Genomic DNA, 20,721 nt, shown 5'->3' with positions numbered 1-20,721 from the left:
ATTTATTTTGACGCACCCTTTGTGAAAGATACCACATATACATTGTAAGTATATGAACTGCACAGCGAAACGCAGCGGAAAACAATTTCTAACTGAATTTGTTAGATTAGTGTGTAGATTGAGAATTATAACGAGGTTAAAGACGGTCAAGTGGTGAATGCATCCAAGTTAAAAATGATTTGCGTTTCGCTGCCACTATTTTGTGTTTGATTTTATGTGTCAATTTATAAAGATATCTTATTGCGGATACAGTTCACATATCTGTATGCACTTTATATAATTAAGTTCCTGTTCTATTATGTTACAATACACAGCATGCAAGACAATATTTAATCTGCCGTAATGTAATATTATATTCTATTCTGGTAAATGTTAATGGCGCCACCTGTCCTACTACTACAATCGGAATACATATTAAATCATTAATATACATAGATTATTAACGACTCCCTTAATTAGACATTATACCATGAATGATGGAAGAAAAGCAAAGTTTGGGACACGATGTCTCTGTATAAGTATATGAAGTGTATCATTATATCTTTTGTGTTGAACTTTAACGGACATGTCCGACCTATATTAACTGGTAGGTTACTTTTGTTCCTTCAGGAAAGACAGTGTAAAAACGATTTGTAAATAATAATTAACTTCCTTACATGAAGACAAAATTTTAATTATCAAAAACGTCTTTTAACAAGCTTTTAACATATTTCTCTACAATTAGGCGTGTATATGCTTAAATCCTTGCGGTAGTTTTCTAACAGCTTCCAAAAGCATAACGATCTTAAAAAGTTTATGAACTTCCGCAATGTTTTTCCATCTTTTTTAAATTTTTAACCTCGAAACTACAGTATGTTTTTTGATGAAACATCATTGATTTTTAACTATATAAAATTACAATTTTGTTTGTAGTGTTTTCATAATAATGTTTTTATAATACATATTCTACCATGTAAACCTATTTACATCATAAAGCACTTATCTTTTCTTCTATTTATATTCATCTTATTGATTAGAATACCTCTATAATTCACTAATTACTATATTGTATTTACTATACTTATGTCTGCTCGTAAGAATTATTATAGTTTATTTATTTATTTATAGAATAATGGCTGGCTTGCGTGAACTTGCCCTGGTATATAAAAATCTAAAAACATAACATAAAATCTTTAGTGGTCAAAGTTAAGATCTGGAGCTCAACCTGTCCTTGAGCTGGCAAAGGTTTGGCAACAGGAGCGGTATATACTTTATACATGTCAATATCTAAATTCCCACCTGATGACTACATTGAAAACTGCTGATACCCAAGAATAGTGGACTGTAAGACTAAGGAAATTATCTAAGGAGGGTTTATAAATCTAATAAATAAGTGAGTTGAGTAATTATCTAGCTTTCAATACAAATTGATAAAAATACACTACATACTGCTGTATTCCCTGACCAGACAAAATCCATTTATTAATAATTATCATTTATCGTGAAAGCATTTCCGGGTGACATAATCAATTTCTATTTTAGACACAATTATTTGGCTGTATTGAGGCACATCGGAACTGTATATCTACTGAAAATAGGGTTATTGACGTAGGACAGGGATTTCTAAAACTATGAGAATGTTTGTGTGGTAGTTTATCTTTTATTTATAGCCCCGGCACACAGGAAAGTCCTTACTGAGCTGCTACGGCGACAGAAACTTAGCGCACAGCATGTTGTGAAGGCTGCTATAATCGTGGTATAAGCGTGAACGAAATTTAGTTACCTTACGGTGAGCGCCATTGTCGTTGTTGAGATCGCAGAGGAATCAAGAATATCTTAAGACAAGCGTTTTTACATCCTCAAAAACGAAAACAAAATTAAGTAAACCTTGCCCATAGATTTAATTAGAAATGCGACAGGGGAACGCAATATTGTTACATATGTCTCAGGTTGATAGCGACTGTTGTAGAATTAGTATTTTTAAGGGACATTCTCTTGCGTTTTCATTATGTTTGCCAGCGACGACATTTTTAATCGACGTAGCTCATGTCCGGTTTGACGGTGCTATTAAAAAAGGCACAAAGGCACTGAAGTTTTTGAATATTGAAGGGCTACTTGCAGTTATTGTTACATCTTCTGGGTATCTTCTGATACGTTGTCATCGACATGCTTTAACCACAAGATACTGTATATCCTTATTAATTATTTGAAATGAACAGATGGTATGTCGGCATGTTAGTGATAAGAAGGCGGCTAAATAATATCTTAAAATCTACTTCAGCTGTTACAATTGATACTTTAAACCTTACAGCAAACCCAATCTGATAACTCCATCTCATAAACACATTTAAATCTATTTCTATATTCCACACTTCGTGCACAACATGGACCCGGTAACTTCTGACAGGAATCAGAAAACTAATTATTGTAAACACCCGGCTTGTGGCGGGTATTAAAATCCATTATTCTGACAGTTGGATTGAAAATGGGTGTTTAATTTTTCTTGGCACTGGCACACTATTCTGTAAAAAGTTCATAAGATATAACATGTAGGTCTTAAAATTTCTTATCTTAACTAAGAAACATAATTATATAGTTATATAACCTTCAACTTCACCCTCAGATCAAACTAAATGCATGTACCATCTAAACTACCTCGGAATAAAACATCCCTTTCAACTGCATGTAATTTAGCTTACTGAACTGTAATAATTGTAAAACGTAATAGAATATTGACAAAAGCCTGAAACGGAGGTTCACTAGTTAAATAATTCGTTTTGATTTAATTGTTATCGAACTTAAGTAAGACTTTCATTCTCAAAAGTAATTAAAAAAAAGATTCAATCCTTACCGGCTGCTAAACAGCACTTATGTCCCTACAAAATAGAGTCTTATGAAATGCTGATAATTTAAAGACATGACAGTTTCGAGTTGTATTCTGGCAATTGAAGAAAGTTTCGACTGTAATTTGAGGATATGACACAATTACAATAATATCGCAAGAATATAGAAAATGAACGGAAATGGATCTTAAAGTTGCTTTTTAAAGTGTAATCAGAGTTATTCCCACTTCCTCATTTCAAGTATGACAATATTATTATGTTTATTAGGAAGTCGATATTAATTGGAACTGAGGGAGGTGTATTAAGAGTCCATTATGAGATAAGAAATGTATGGAATATCTCAACAAGAAGTTACATTCCGGATGAAATAAGTTGAATTAATGTGTGCAGTCAAGACAGTATTGAAATCTATAGGATAGGATAGCTAAGAGTAAAACGTGGAAACTTTCAAGATTATGGTTATTCCTGTTAATGATATTTCTTTCTTATTTTTATAACGTTTTTCATTCAGTGTTATGTTCTATGAATTCAGTTATGAGTTGAACACTATAGTTTGTAGAAGTCTACATATACAGACGGTTATAATGTTAAATGCCATATGTCTTTTAAAGTTATTTACCTAAAGAAAAAGGAAATCTAACATGGATGTTTTCGAGGTAAACACCATACCAATCATGGTAAGATTATATAATTTTAGCATCAATTTATATAATAAAAAACCTAAAATTCATATTATAATCTTGTCTTTGTTAATCAATATAATATTTGTTGTTCAATATTTTCTGATGCACCATAAATAAATTGATTAGTTAAAAAATAACTCGTTAAAATCATGTAATGTATTTAAAATCTAATCTTGATCGAAATTGTAAAGACGTTTTCATTTCGATCCTGTTTACTGGAATAATAAAGGTTTGGATATTGAAATCTTTTGGAATTTCAGAATAACTGTTAGCAATTATAGATTTTTAAAAGATTTTTAAAATGGTATTAAAGGAGAATCATAGTCATTCCCTACTGTGCAAATTGATACCCCTATTGTCCCGAAACCTACATATTTTGTTAAAGTTATTTACTAACGTTATTCATTATGTGTGTGGTAAAAGGTTTTAGATTAGTGTTCACGCGGTCTGCTGTTTGCCTACGCATATAAACTGTATTGTTTATGACCATCTGTTGCATTTTGATATGGCTCTGCTCAAATAATATTATCACTTTAAATTGTTTGTTGGACTTGATTGGTTTAGACAAAATAATGTAGAGATCGTTTCTGGTGCATTAAGCTACTAGTCCTAGGACTGTTTGAATACGTCATTTTTCACATTTGATATTAAGATATACAGATTGTATAGTTTAACTCTTTAGTTCATAAACAGTCGGGCACTAATTGACTTCTGAATTTATCTCTTAAGTTGATAAGACTTCCTTACATTTTCACTTACAAACCTTGAGGTTATCCCTACTTCCAGCAAGGTGCTTGATATATTCCCAAACTCTTCGATTAAGATTCGATATATATTTAATTTTTACCGATAATTGACATATCTCATACATCGGCACTTTAATGTTTTGGTCATAACCAAGTTGCTTTTAACGAAGGTAGGCAAATTATGATTCTGCGTAAAAAAGCTACACCCATAGTACCATTTCACAAGTAGGTTGTGTTCTAGCGATATAGGTTGTGGTATAAAGTTAGAAGTTTCAGCTAAAATCTAAAAGAAGAAAATTGATGAGGACAGCATTGATTTTTAATAGTTTTATGTTTCCTTCTTGCTTTAATGTTATCTCTTATGAAAAGTTTTATGGAAATGCTATTGTTACCATGTATCGAGCTTCTGTCGGCTTTTCAAAATACAGCGAGTACCAACAGTACAGTTAATACAATAACCAATGTTAAATCCAAATTATATAAAGCACAGTATTTATTAGTCCGAAACATCTGACTCTATCTGACCCCTGATAGCTGTTTTGGTAATTGTCGGTAACTGTCAAAATAGGCTGGATAAGAGGCAGATATTTCGAACTCTGTATATATTAATCTTTATTCGATCAGTTGGCATCAAAGAGAATAGTGGTTATCGTATTATAATGGGCTATTTTTTGTATGTAATTATCATCAATCATATCGTCTCATAGTATCATTTGATAGTCAGAAAATAGTAATGATATTCAGATTATAACTATGACAGATATGATTTGTTGAAGTATTGTATGATAGGTATATTTTATTGTAGTATTGTATGATAGGTATATTATATTGAAGTATTGTATGATAGGTATATTATATTGTAGTATTGTATGATAGGTATATTATATTGAAGTATTGTATGATAGGTATATTATATTGTAGTATTGTGTGATAGGTATATTATATTGAAGTATTGTATAATAGGTATATTATATTGAAGTATTGTATGATAGGTATATTATATTGTAGTATTGTGTGATAGGTATATTATATTGAAGTATTGTGTAATAGGTATATTATATTGAAGTATTGTATGATAGGTATATTATATTGTAGTATTGTGTGATAGGTATATTATATTGAAGTATTGTATGATAGGTATATTATATTGAAGTATTGTATGATAGGTATATTATATTGAAGTATTGTATGATAGGTGTCAATCAACACTTGTTACTATTGAAATGTACCCTGATTGTAGCCTTACAGGTTGTAATTTCCATTTTAACCAGTGCTTGTGGAGGAAAGCAAATTGGCCTCTCGGTCCAGTTTGCTCAAAAAAATAGTGCTGTGTGTGAACATATTCGATTAGTAGCTCCACTTGCTCATCTTCATCTGGTTGATGTGCAGGGTGGCTGGTTCTCTGTGATGGAAGTGTACCCATCTTACTAATATCCAGAGCTTGGTGAATTCAATAATTATTTTGTGGAAACCTGGTTGTCCAAGGTTTCAACAGACATGTGGAATGTTCATGACGCAGAAAACAAACGCACGAACAATCACGCTGAGAGTTGGAACATGAAATTGAATAAACTTGTCGGCAAATGTTACACGAACATCTTTCAGTGTGTCCAAGCCATTAAAAAGGAGCAAGCTGCAACAGATCTGAAGATTGCCCAGCAAGATGTTGCAATGCTACCACCCGCCAGAAAACGAAGATACAGTGTCATGAATCAACGCCTAGCCAGACACAAGGAAGACTATGCCACAGGAAAGAAGTCTGTAGTTGAGTTCCTAAGATCTGCTGGGCGTCTTTTGAAATTAGAAAAACTTTGTTATGCTTTGCTGTATTAACAATCGATGTGCTATTACTATTAAAAATGTTTTGATTTTAATAATTCAGTAAAATACATGTACATGTATTAACAAAGATTGTTTAGTTAACGAAGTTTTGATTTTTTTTTTAACTTGGTATTTTTAATTACTTAGGAACCCGTAACGGGAATAGCTAAACTCTTTCAATATCAAAAAAAGTAGCTCAAATGAGTATTAGCCATAACTCATTTTTTCAACTGATGTCTGAAGTTGAGATATAACAATGAAAACTATGACATGAATTTTATATGACCGACGTAAATTAAAAACAATGGATGTAATTATCTAAGTGATTATCTGACAGAAGACAAACGATTATTTAAATTACTTTATATAATAAGAGCGGACGTGACAGTTATATGGTGTAATAAGATCGGATTTGGCTGTATGAATAATATATCATACTCTAGACTCTGGTATCAAGTTATGGTAATATTGTGCCAGGCATCAAGAATATATTCATATCGGATAATGATGATTGGTTTGTTAAGAGTCAACAGATAAATAATGGTATGGTATCGACTGATCCTTCGTTAATTCTAATAGGATTAAAACGATGAATTCTTCTTTTTTATTTGATGATTCTTAAACGTTTGATTTGATAATAGGATTGTGATATTTAAATCGAACACAGGCTTTTAGAGCAGTTTGGATATCCTGTATTTGATTCGAATAAAGAGAATTTAGAGAATAAACTTATTGAATTAAATTGATATTTTTACTCAACATTGATATGAATTTATTTTTACAGCACGAAATACCAATTTTAGTCCATTTATATCCTTTGTAATAATGGAATCTGACACTAAAATTAATTAGAATTGATATCCGTCCAAATTTTATTGTTATATTTTGATGGGAAATGCTGTTACAAAACTATAAAATTCGATATGTCTTTCCTATCCCGTTTTGTAGTGTATTGACAATCACACTGTGGTTTTATTAGGCATAGCTTTTCCCTTTACATTTCAGTAATGATTTGGTATTAAATTTATTCATAACTTGATCATGTATTTACAGTTATAAGTAGTGTTCATCTATTTTCAGATTCAACAAGCCAGAAAAGTTTTTGGGCATGGATTTCAATACTACCATGTATCCTGATGTTAAGTATCACGTAAATATGACTATGAGAACAGATAAAGATGTGGGTACACTGTGTAGTAACCCAGAATTGGGCAATTCTACGGCATGTAATAAATCAGCTCTTGGAATAAGTTTATCTACGCCTATACTGATGATGTCTACAGGAGTTCTTGGGAATTTATTGGCATTGTTTGTGCTTTATACATCAAAAAAGGAAATGAAAAAGACAGTTTTCTTTCCTTTACTTTTAGGACTAGCCTGGACTGATTTAATAGGGCAGCTTAGTACAGCACCAATAGCAATTATAGTGTACGCGAATAATTTAAAATGGGTTGGTGGAGAAGAGCTTTGTACATATCATGGCTTTATGATGGTGTGGTTTGGACTACTAACACCTCTTATAGCTTGTTGTATGTCAGTTGAACGTTTCATAGCGCTGAGATTTTCATACTTCTACGCACGGGTGGCAACCAGGCCAATGGCACAATATGCAATAGTAATTTGCTGGATTACTACGTGTTTTATGTGTACTCTACCATTAATGGGATTTGGTAGTTATGAACATCAATTTCCAGGATCATGGTGTTTTTTAAACTTCCATCGTGAAAGTCGTCTAGACACTGCCTATGCTAGTATATTTGCTATGTTAAATGTGATATTTATTGGTGTTATGATTGTTTGTAACGTGACGGTCGTGGTAACATTAATTAACATGAGAAGAAGTAGAAAAGTCAAACATTCTCCAAGTAATGAAAGGAAATTTTCAGTGATAACCAAATCCTTACTGGAGATGGAGATTGAAACTCAAATGGCCTGGTTTTTATGTGCAATAACATTAGTGTTCAGTATCTGTTGGTTACCTTTAAATGTAAGTATGTTTTTGTATTCTAAATATTTGATAATCCTTATTTTGAGGTCAAATAATTATATAGAAAAACTAGACCTGAACATAGGAATATGTCAGAGAGTCTGAAACGTGAAACATTTGAACTCATTCTCTAACTACTTGGCCAAAATTGAAATGAAATAATTTCTTTTTTATCCTATATTGATGCTATCTCGCGAACAGTGGAGGTCTACTTATTTTGAATTTCCAACAGTTAGGGTGTCTTGAAATACACGGCTTGTAGGTCTCAGTTGATATGTGATATGAACGAGCAAGAAAGAAATAAGATGTTTTATAATAAGAACAGAAAACATGGCAAGCATTAGCTTGAGTCGATATCACAAACACAGCTTGAATCGACTTGGTTTGATTGATAGTAGGTTTCTATTAGACCTACCTGAAGTAGGTTTTGAAAAGATCAAAATCAATTGTCTACATCTCAACACTATTGATTGTCAATAATTGACCTTTTGTCACACAAAAACAAAAATGCTATAGCATGGAAAAATCATTTATGACATTTTGAGATAGCCAAGTTACAGTTTTAATTTAACATGAGCGATCAAAGAGTCATATTAGTGTATTGAATGTTCATATTATTCGCAGTGACTTAACTATCATATAGGAACTGGTTGAACTCAGGCCCCAGTCCAAAGAAAAATGCAGGATAGCATGTGTTAAAAAAACCAGCCCACTTTTAAGTGCATGGACCACCATCTATCTAGTTGAGCTATCTGAATATCTACTAAATTTTTGAGTGTGTAGTTGAACTATTTAATTGTCATTTTATTTCTTTTCAGATTCATATACTTGACAATCAAGTGACAGGGAAAACAAATCGCGCTAAAGACTTGATTAGTGTAAGATTAGCAAGCATTAATCAAATATTAGATCCATGGTTATATATATTACTTAGAAAAGCTATGATAGTTAAAGTGTTAGGCCGGATCAAACGGTATATCATATCCAGAAAAAGTGATGGTGTTACACAAAAATCCACTAATCATGCCACCAAAGGCAATTGTAGTAACTTAAACAATATCATGATTGAAAATCCAGTGTATAAGTCACACAGTGTAGATTGGGATAGAACGGCTAAACTGGTGCAAAAACCAATTCAAACCGAAACTCAGTTAAACTATACAGTACAAAAGAATTCAGTAAATGACTGTGGAGACTCAGAGTCAGACGTATTCTTGAATATGAAACATTCCGACAAAAACTGTGACAGGACGTTTTACAGCTGTGAAGACAAAACATCAAGTCCCACTCGCCCAGTCATTCAAAGAATGAACAGTTCACCCGCCACAGGACAAATCCCATAACATTATGTTGAAGTGAAGAAAGCCACAAAACGTCAATTATCAGTGAATGCTTTACGTCAACTTCTATTTATCCTATATGCACTCAAACATGCATTGAATGAAAACGTCAAGTATCCTTTTAAAACCCCTTTCGTACAAGAAAGATATCATTTGGAGTATATCCCCTTGGAGTAAATACGGGCTTCATCAAATTAATTGACATGGATTGTCACCCATAATACTGACTGTTACTGGGCACATTCCCGTTGAGAAATCTTGACCAACATGATTATCGTGTAGTGTTGTGTAGTCTGTGTTGTTGTGTTATGATAAAATACGTAATTGATACACAATACTAGTTTTTTTTTAAAAAGAAAATAATCCAATTCTTTTTGACAATGATATGACTCTTGTTCATATTACGATGTTTAAAGTTCTCTATAACACTCGAGATTTCTGCTCTTTTAATACTTCTTTAATATTCTGGTAGTGATAAATGCAAAAAGGGTTTTCTCGAAACTGGACGCAACTAAAACTGGTATCTCAACTTGCCGACGATGTAAGCGGTGCAGGAAACGGATTAACAAGCGTGTAACTAGACGAGTACAATTATAACACCTTACATATCCACCATACAATTTAGGGATAATAACACTTGAAAAAAAATTCAACTCTCATTTGAAACAAAAGTTGTACCTCTCAGGTCAAAATTGCCAAATTATAGGCATTTCCGTCAGTATGACTGAGCAGATAGAAATTGAAAAAAAAAACGTTGACAGATATATATCAGAATATTAGCGTTGCAATTTAAACTGCACGTGCACTTATATCTGAAGCCGCAAATTTCCTGACTCTACGGCGCTTTTAGTGCGCGAAAGTCTCCCGAATGCAATTTTCGAGTGATTTTTCGATACTTCGAGGCTGATACTTCAAAGTTAACTTTCTCTTTACGACTTGAATAGTCGCAGGACAAAATAGGGTTGACACTAACTTCTATCGTTTACTGCAAATAAATTGCAAATTACCCCCGGGCACTTCCAATAAGCAGCTTTCGTGGTGTTTTTCTCTTGGAAACAAATGGTCCATGACCATTTGCAGATAGGGTAAGGTCGGCCACCAGCCTAAAGGTTCTATACAGTCTAGCTGAACACGTTGGAATTAAGACCAAAACTTTGACAACTATCAGGTGTAAAGCAGCAATTTGCACTGGAGGCACACAGCTATCTGAAGTTGTTCTTTTCCAAATTTCGAGGCAAACTCTGCCTGCTACAGCACTTTTAGTTTCAGACGTTTCGTCAAACAAAAACATGAAGGATTTTCCTCTCTAAAATAACGTTGAAGCTTCAGAGTAGATTTTCTCAAAACTTTGAAAAATTTCGAATTTCTGTTTTCGACTGCAGTAGACACAGGACTTTCATTTGCAACAAAACTCAGACCTATAGAGTCACAATTGGCCGAGTTATGGCCATTTGAAGATAGAACAGGGTGCCCGTCACCAGCCCATACGGTTCTATACAGTCTAGCTGCACACGTTAGAATAAAGACCAAAACTTTGGCAGGCTGCCATTTGAAAACTATCAGAGTTTTTTGAAGGCACAAACCCATCTGAAGTTTCTATGTTCCGAATTTCAAGTTACTACCTTAAAACTCTGCTTGCTACGCCACAGTACTTTTAGTCTCAGACTTTTCCCCAATCGAAAATATTACTGATTTTTTTCTTGAAAATAAGGAAGAAACTTGAAAGTCAAATTTCAAGAAAGTTAGACGAGCGTCGGCAAACGTTGGGGAACGTCGAGGGACGTCGGCGAGCGCTGAGGGTGAAAAATATTTTAAGGTGTGCACAAAAATTCACGACGTTCTATCAAAACGCTACTTACGCGTTTGTGGAACGTTACACGAAAGTTGGCGGGCATTACTCAAACGTTACTCGAAAGTTAGAACGTTCCCTGGACGCTAGGCGGACGCCGGCCCATCCGGGTCGAGTGTCCAGTGCGTAGCTAGCGCTTGGGTAACGCTTGAGTAACGCCTGTGTAACGTCCGTCGAACGTCTGTTGTGTCGGCAACGTTTCTCAGTGTTCGTCAGCGTTCGCCGAACGTCCATGTAACGAGCCTGTAACCTTCTGGTAGCGTTCAGGAGCGTTTGGCAGCCTCTTGCGATATATAAGGGGCTTGCAGAGGCCACCGTCAGTCCTGTTGGAACTTTCACAGAGTGAAGACCTCAGAAGAATGACAGACAAGGAGAAACAAGGGGTATGCTGTTGCTGCTCTCATGCATCACAATAACCTCCTGCAGTTGGCATTGCACCAGAGATGTTTGATAGGCTGAGATAGAGAGTTGGTACCAGGATCATCATGAAGGACGCTCGCTTTAGACCGGCCCTCGAACCTGGTATGAAGCTGGCCCTGACTTTGCGACACCTTGCCTCTGGTGACAGCTATTTCTCGCAGAAGTTTAGCTGGAGAGTACCTCACAACACACAGTCACTAGTAATAGGATACATTTGCAATGTCATACTGGACGAGTATCTGGAAGAGATGCTGGCCTACCCCAGCACGCCAGAAGAGTGGAAGGAAGTTGCTAACAGATTCTACCAGAGGTGGAACCCATGTCATAGGACCAGAAATGTCGCCTGACGCTGAGTGAACGTTGGCTGAGCGTTATCCAAGAGTTACAAGAACGTTATAAGAACGTTGACCAAGAAATTCATTTTGAAGAACGTTGACATTCCCCGACGTTTCTCCAATTTTTCAAAATGTAACCAAACGTCCAACAAGACGCTATAGTGTGACAGGGCCTTAAAGTCATAATTAGTCGAGTTATGATCATTTGAAGATAGGTTAGGGGGTCGACCACCAGCCTAAAGGTTCTGTACAGACTAGCTGCACACATTGAGATTAAGGTTAAAGTTGCCATTCGAAAACTTTGGAGTTGTAATTTACGAAGTTGTTCTCTACTAAATTTCAAGTTCTTACCTTGCAAACTCTGCCTGCTACAGCACTTTTAGTCTCAAACCTTTCCCCAAACAAAGGATAAGCGATTTTCCTGTTGAAAATAAGGGTGAAACTTGAAAGTCGATTTTCTCGAAAGTTTGAATAAAAACTAAAAATTTCTTTTTTCGAAATACAAGCAGGATATGTTGAACTTTCACTTACAACAAAAATCATATCTCTAGGGTCACCATTTGCCGATTTTGTCTTATGAAGGTAGGGTATGGGATCGACCACCACCCTATACGGTTCTATGCAGTCTGGCTGCACACGTTGGAAATAAGACCAAAACTTGGGCAGACTGCCTTTCGAAAACTATCAGAGATGTAAAGCTGCAATTTTCACCGAAGGCACACACCTGAAGTTGTTCTCTACCAAATTTCAAGTTCCTTCCTTACCTTACAAACTCTGCATGCTACAGCACCTTTATTCTTAGACTAATTAGTCTTAGACTTTTCCCAAAACCAAAACATAAGCGACTTTCCTGTTGAAAATAAGATAAGGGTGTAACTTGAAAATCGATTTTCTCGAAGGTTTTAAAAAATGCGGGTTTCTGTTTTCGACTGAAATAGGCGGGGGAATGTTAAGGTTTCAGTAGAAATAATCATTATACATCCAGTGTAAATATTGGCCAAGTTAAGTTTCGGGGTAGGGTCGGCAGCTAGTCTATACAAGTGTAGTTGCACAAGTTAGCTTTAAGACCAAAACTTTGACAGCCTGCCGTTCGAAGACTGTCAGAGATGTAACGTTGCAATTTGCACTGAAGGTAGACACCCATCTGCAGTTGCTATGTTCCTAATTGTATGTTCCTATCGTGTCTGTTACAGCACTTTTAGTCTCAGACATTTTCCCAAACCAAAATATAAGCGATTTTCTTGTCTATCGCGCACACGAGCTAAACCATTATATACCCCTTGTGTTTCTGTTATACCTGTTGAATAGTAATAACTTTCACTATCATTTAGATGAGTAGCCATAGCCGTCAACGCTTTAACGACTTTTACAGACTGGGAAAATGAAATCGAAAATCCAGTACCATGGAAATTCCTTCCACATCCAAATTTATTGAAATAATTATCAATAACTGAACCCCTTATCACTTGGAATACTTACTTAGGTTTGTATTTGTAAACAAGCAATATCGAATTTGGCATGCTAGCATACATTTTATTGCCACATTCAGCATATCCACAACCGACAGATGTCGTAGTTTTCCAAACAACCTTAAAATCAAACATACTGTTTCAAACCCGTTAACAAAAATTAACGACCATTAACGTCGGTCTGTCCCATTCTAAATTGAGAAAAGTGTTAAACACTTGGGTTTTGTTATGTTTCAATAATTTAAAAAAAAAACGCTTCTTAACCTTTCCAATTGTATAAATTATCTTACCTGTATAGTGACAACATCTATAATCTGTTCTTGAACAACAAGACCACGTTCCATCATTAAATTGCTTCTCATCAGCAACCCATTTTCTAATCAGATCAGCCACCTTAGTGTTAACATCAACTAGATTGGCCATGATTAGTTAGATTCTCTCCTACGTCAGGTGCATATCTATGCTCATAAATACATCTTTGAGCATAAGCTGTTGAGGACGTAGCCAATGTATCATCCCATACCTACGAACACAGTTGATAGGATGAACACTTCCTGCGCGGTTGAATGTTGAATTATTTGTTTATTGAACGCGACTGCATGAAATCGAAAAAATGAGAGCTCCAGAGTGAGCCAATTAAAAATGCCTGCACCATGCGGCGAGTTTAATTTTAGCAGGACATTGGGATTAGCCTACTTGAAATCACGGACCCGTTGGTTAACGAATCAGCTAAACCTCCTCGTCTTAAAGGTTATGTCTAGAAAATTTCAGATGTAAGACAATCACCACACAGCATTTATTCTACATTTGTACTACATCTCGTCGTATCTTGGTACATGAATTTCCTAATGTTTCTAGCATTGGCTAGCATTGTTTCCCTACTGTCAATGTCCACTCTTTTAACATAACATAATGGATTTATAATACCTCATAATAGTATCTCTATTAGTACTACTTACCATTGGTGGTAGATTCCCGTTCTCTTCTGAAGATCATTGTGGATATTCAGTTATATGTCTTTAAGAGTTTGACAATAAACTCCATAGACACTCAAAAACAATAATACAGCTTTTGCGATCATTTTGCCCTGTAAGAGAAAACTACTTGTTTGTTTAATACGCTATTTTGGCAAAATTCATCATGTATACATTGTTTTTTTTTAAATTCTTTTTTAAATATATATAATAGGGATGGAAATTAATAAATGTAGGGTCTTGAATGTTAGCAATAAATTCAATTCATTTCTGAACCTTCTGAGAAGAATAGAAGTGGTTACTTATATCTAATGTCATCCGCTATTTTCTGTAAGAAAGTACTTGAAGATCTAAAATTGAAATGTAATTAATATATTAACAATAATATTCTAAATACTTACTTCTAGTAGTTCTGCTCCAATGAAAGTCAAAATTCAATTCTGAAGCTCTACTACTGTTCGCTGAATTTTAGAGCATTTTATTGATAATATTTTGCCTTTTACAATCTTTACATCCTTACACAATTTACTTTGATATCATTTGATGCTTTGTTCACCAATTTTCATATATATATATAAATTTTTATAGATTAAATTTTAATTTACATGTATTCAATATGTAATTGGGTTATAATGAATTCTATCATTATCTGTTATTAAGTGAAATTGCGCTCAGTAAAGTAAAGTAAATCAGTTAAGTGTTTGAAGTGTTTATTTAAACATCTACATCGCCATATTTGATAATTTTGAAACACACTGTCAATTTTTATGCGATTTTTATGTTTTCATTTGACGTTCCTACGTCAGGTCGTTCAAAGACATATACTTAAAATTTGCCATCAGATTGTTTATTAATTATGAATTCAAGTACAACATTCACACACAACATACAACAATCTTCGGGCAAATGTAGCTGTAAAAACATATATAATAGTATAATTTACAGCTGGTTGAGACGACACTCGTTGAATTTGATGAAGATTCTGACAAATTACTCACTGCCTGCTAAGCTAGCAAGCTTCTAAAACACTGACTAAAATGCGGTCCCTGAAAATCTGGAAGTCTTTTAGATTTATTTTAAAATATTCTTACTAAAGTTACTGTGTGATTTTATAAATAATTTTTAAAATTATCTGATGTAATTAAATTAATTACCTTTCATTCTTTTATAATTGCCGTAATTAGTCAAATATCATCAAAGATGTACAAAGTGACCAATTAAAACTGTGTTTCGTCATAAAAAATAAATTACTTAATGCCTCTGCATTGAGTGTTGATGTTTTCAAGTTTTCTAGAATTTTATAATAACCTGTTACTAATTGTTATCAATTTTTAATAAATATCATGATTTTTTAAATACGGGAATACAAGCCAGCATGGCAAATTGAGACAGTGAAGTAAATAGAGTAATATAAGGAAAGCGATTGTATTATAGTCTGTATCTTTAAACACATCAAACAGGATAACATGAACATTACGTGTTTCCCTTTCCTTACTAATCTAACAAACGAATCATCTCTATACTTAGCCTATATATTGTATAGATTATTTATTTCCTTGTTACAAAATGGGTTACATTATGTATTTTCTTTCTGTATTTTTCGTAATTGCTATTATAAACGGTAAGGAGTTTTGGATTATATTTATAAAATACAAAATTATTTTGTTCTTCATAGCATCCTTCACGAGTAGAGTTTCAAGATTAACTCATCACAACAACAAATCCATACAATTTGAGTACGATATTTTGTTTTGATCTAGTAGCAGACGAGCGCTTTTATCGCTTTTTATTGAAGTGAACGGACCGAAATATAAGTTAGTGTGCCCCTAGAGAGCTAATATAAGCTTATACCATTTATTCTGGTGTTCAAATGTTCAACTTGGAAGGGTGTTTTTTTTGTTGGACAACTATCTTATCATAGTGGTCGTGGTCATATTTCAACGAACACTGACATTCCCTTCATGAAATAACATCCTTAATCATTGTTTTTATACGCCCACATCTCTCTATGATGGAATTTTATAGATATTTGAAAAATTCTTTTTGCAATTAGTTATAATTGTCCCCGTAAAGATTTTGGAATCAAAAAACTTGACCCGGAAGTATTGTGTAAGACGCCATCTTGATATGACTCATTTTTATAAAACTCAAAATGGGGCCTCAGGGTAAAATTGGATGTGCGTAAATTTGATGTTTATGTAAACTACAATCGATTGCTAACAAAACATGAGAAGCCGATTTTTGAATTTTGGCTTTGTATTTTTTTTATTTCCGGTTTTATGTTTTCAGTAATTGTCAAAACTATTAAGGCTCATTTCTAGTGACTTTGACCTTTGGTGATCTTGTGACCTGAACAAAAGTTGTTGCCTCTTACGAGATCTATCCGATTATATCTACACTTTTGTTGGTCATCGTTAACTTCCGGTTCTACAGCCATTGGAAAATCGCGATTTTTAACTTTGAAGAGCTCTGTCACGTGACCTAATTAACATACGACAAAAATTCTTATATATTCTTTGAGTGCATGAAATCTCCTTTTTGGTGATATATCACACTTGATATTTTGATCAAAATTGCGCGTTTTAAAAATTAATAATTTTATATTGACTTCTATAGTAACTGTGCGTAAATTCACGGTGTCTATAATCTACCGAAAGTCACCGTTGCCTTAAAAAAACTTTTAACTACGAATATCTCATAATCTAATAATTGTAAACACTTGAAATTTTGAACATTATTTAACAATGTACACATCATTACAGACAAATTAAAATTTTTGAAACGGGCGTGGCGCATTCGGTGTGCATTTACTTTATCTGTAATATTTGCATAAGTTTCCAAGTGTTACCTTTGAAATTTTGCATGAAAATAGATCACTATTTTGGACAATTTGTGATAAGATAACAGTTGTTTGCGTTCTTTACTTTAAAAAAGGGAATAGCTTTAACAATTTTAAAAATGTTAGAAACTTCAAAGACTCATATTACTTTTATTTGACCTTTGTTGACCTTTTGACATGAACAAAAGTTGTTGCCCATTACGAGATATATCAGATAATACCTTCACTTTTGCTGTGCATCGTTAACTTCCGGTTCTACAGCCAATTGAAAATCGCGATTTTTAACTTTGAAGAGCTCTGTCATGTGACCTAATTTACATACGTGAAAATTTCTCTTATTTCCTTATTACACACAATCTATTCTTACAAATGATATATAACACTTGGCATTTTGATTGAAATTGCGCTTTTTAGAATTTGAAAATTTTGTATTGACTTCTGTGCCTGAGGACGACGAGGGAAACACGTCGAAACGTTGCATAAAACTTTAACCAGTGATTGTTGTTCCATAAAGCTGTGTCTATATATCGTACTCACAATTGCTAAATGCCATTCAAAGACTTCTATAGTAACTGTGCGTAATTTCAACGGTTTCTTTAATCCACCCACAGTCACCGTTGCCTTTTAAAACTTTTAAATACGAATATCTCATGATCAAATCATTGTAAACACTTGAAATTTTGAACATTATTTGACATTGTACACATTATTACAGACAACAAAAAATTTATGCAGTGGGCGTGGCAAATCCGGGTTACTTTTACCTTTACCTTAAATAATTCAAATCGTTATAACTCGCAAAGTTTGCATTTGTCACCATCGAAGTTTTAAATAAAACTAAAACACTATTTGGGACAATAATTGAAAGAGTTAAATTTTGTTTGGGCCTTTTACTTTAAAAAAGGGAATAGGTTTTACAATTTATCAAATGTTGATATTTTGGCCATTAGCATGCATGACCTTGGTCTTTACAAGGTCAAAGGTTATTGATCTACGATGTCCATTCATACTTTTATCTTTGATGACCGACATAGATTTTCGCCTTTACAGACGTCCCAAAACAGGAATTTTCAACACTTTTAAAGCTTATATTTCTTTTATTTGACCTTTGTTGACCTCTTGACCGTAACACAAGTTATAGTATCTGACAAAACCTTTCCAAAAATAATTCCATTTTTGTTGTGCGATTCGTTTTTTTCACTTTACAGCTATTTGAAAATTCGACTTTTTACTACCGAATGTTAAAACCTTTTAGTACCGAATGGTATCAAATCCATGCGTCTTTTCACTACCGAACGTTAACCGGCTTAAACAATTTTTTTTACTATTGAATGTTTACATGCTTTTCTTTCCGTTAAGATATCTCATTTTGACTTTAAAATGCAACGTGTTATCGATGTATCAGGTTGGATGCGCACTGCTTCGGTACCGTTATAACGGTTCTAGTTTTTTTTTTTTTTTTCGAATTCTTGACAGAGCTCACAGACGAAACTGTACATGGTATGGATATTTTTTAACTATGTCGTATCTATACTCCGCGGTCATTAGATTTTAAATGTAAAACGGCACAATTTTGAAAAACCGGACATGCGTAGTGGTGGACCACCATGACTAACTACGGAAAGTACTGGTATGCTTATTTACCGCTCGATTTTCATAAAATTTTCTGCATTGTATTGCATAAACGTAACGTCATACTATGGCACATTCAATTATGCAAATTTGCTATATTGTTTGCAAGTTATAATAGCAAAGCCTCTCTAGCACTGTACTAAAACGTTTGCTATGAAGTCAATCGATCTGAAATTTATCTGGGAAAATATTGTCATGTTGATAAACTCAAATGTGTTTTGCATCATATCCAGTTTTTGCAAAAATTGCCTTCAAAGTCAGTTTTGCAACTTTTTACCTTTCACAGCTACGCCTAAAAACACATATGCATATCATTATAAATGTTATTCAAAGTAAAATGAGCGAAAAAAATTTGACCGGAAGCGTCAATAAAACCGCCATTTTGAATAGCGTAATATTTCTTAAAATCGATATTTCTCTCTCATTTCTTATCCGATTTGCATGTTTTTGGTGTCAATGGAAACTTAAGACGTTTGTCAACATTTCTCTGCAAGCCGAATTTTGAATTTTGATTTTGCTTTCTTTTCATTCTTTAATGAAAGTTTTCAAATTTGTTCAATATTTAAGGCTTTTTATCTCGTGACCTTAAAGTTATATGGCTTAATGTCCTCGTCAATACCTATCCGATGGTATTTTCATTTTTTGTTTCCGACTATATCTTCTGAAGTTATGGGCGTTTGAAAATAGCGAAATTATCTTTTAAAGAGCTCTAGCAACCATTTTATTAATGTTATAACCATAATTTTTACAGAAACGTAATCTACGCATCGAGAGTGATATATAACATGCATACCTTACATGCTAATTCAAAACCCCGTTCACTTAACATGGGGCTATTATTGTACAATCCCTGTAAACAACCTGTCGACACTTGTTAGAACTAATTAAAATCAAAAAGTCTATGTTAATTTTAAAGAAACCTTCCCTTATATATTTGTTTAATATGTAGTATGTGCAGTTATGGTATATAAATAAGCTCTAGGGTATATTGAACGCTATTATAAGGCAAGTTGAGCTTACATAAGCACATTAAAGGGATACCCCCACTTAATTTACCAACTTTCTTATTTATTATCCGATTTTCATCAAACCTGGTATGTATGTTTATAATCAAATTCAAAATTGATGGATATATCGACATTGCGTACTGCATTGCCAACTTTCTTATTTATTATGCGATTTTCATCAAACTTGGTATGTATGTGTATAATCCAATTCTAAATTTGATGGAAATATTGAATTTTTGTTGTGCGCATGCGCATTGCCAACTTTCTTATTTATTATCCGAATTTCAGCAAACCTGGTATGTATGTGTATAATCCAATTCTAAATTTGATGGAAATATTGAATATTTGTTGTGCGCATGCGCATTACCGACTTTCTTATTTTTTATCCGAATTTCACCAAACTTGGTATGTATGTGTATAATTAAATTCTAAATTTGATGGAAATATTGAATTTTTGTTTTGCGCATGCGCATTACCAACTTTCTTATTTCTTATCCGGATTTCATCAAACTTAGTCTTTATTAATTGACAAATATTCTTTTATTCCTAGTAAATATACTTTAAACTCCATGCACTTTTGGATATTTGCATTTAGAGATGCAGAAAGGTATTTACATAAAGTAATTGCAATAGACCATCTTCGTATGTACCTGAATGCCCTGAATGCCGTAACCCGCCCTGCATCAGTACTGTTATTAGAACGGTTGGCCAACGGAATTTATGCAGGTCGTAAGTAAATGCTAATACAAAAAAGCGAAGAAAATAAAATTCAGACCGGAAGTGAAACTTTGGCCGNC

At 33.7% G+C, this 20,721-nt stretch overlaps 2 protein-coding genes across 2 annotated transcripts; both read left to right on the top strand.

Moving 5' to 3' along the window:
• Positions 1–7,321: 7,321 nt before the first annotated feature.
• On the top strand, positions 7,322–9,057 carry LOTGIDRAFT_73186 (hypothetical protein; the record flags this gene model as incomplete). The annotated part of the gene is made up of 2 exons (XM_009045801.1): positions 7,322–8,059; positions 8,878–9,057. Coding segments are annotated over 2 exons (918 nt in total), but the record flags the coding sequence as incomplete, so codon positions are not given.
• A 2,655-nt stretch (positions 9,058–11,712) lies between these two features.
• Positions 11,713–12,015, top strand: LOTGIDRAFT_103109 (hypothetical protein; the record flags this gene model as incomplete). The annotated part of the gene is made up of 1 exon (XM_009045800.1): positions 11,713–12,015. A coding segment is annotated over one exon (303 nt), but the record flags the coding sequence as incomplete, so codon positions are not given.
• Positions 12,016–20,721: the final 8,706 nt, after the last annotated feature.

This window comes from Lottia gigantea, assembly GCF_000327385.1.
Source record: "Lottia gigantea unplaced genomic scaffold LOTGIsca_1, whole genome shotgun sequence".
Taxonomy (NCBI): Eukaryota; Metazoa; Mollusca; class Gastropoda; family Lottiidae; genus Lottia; species Lottia gigantea.
The sequence above is the reverse complement of the archived record's forward strand: the minus strand, read 5'-3'. Positions and strand labels throughout refer to the sequence as shown.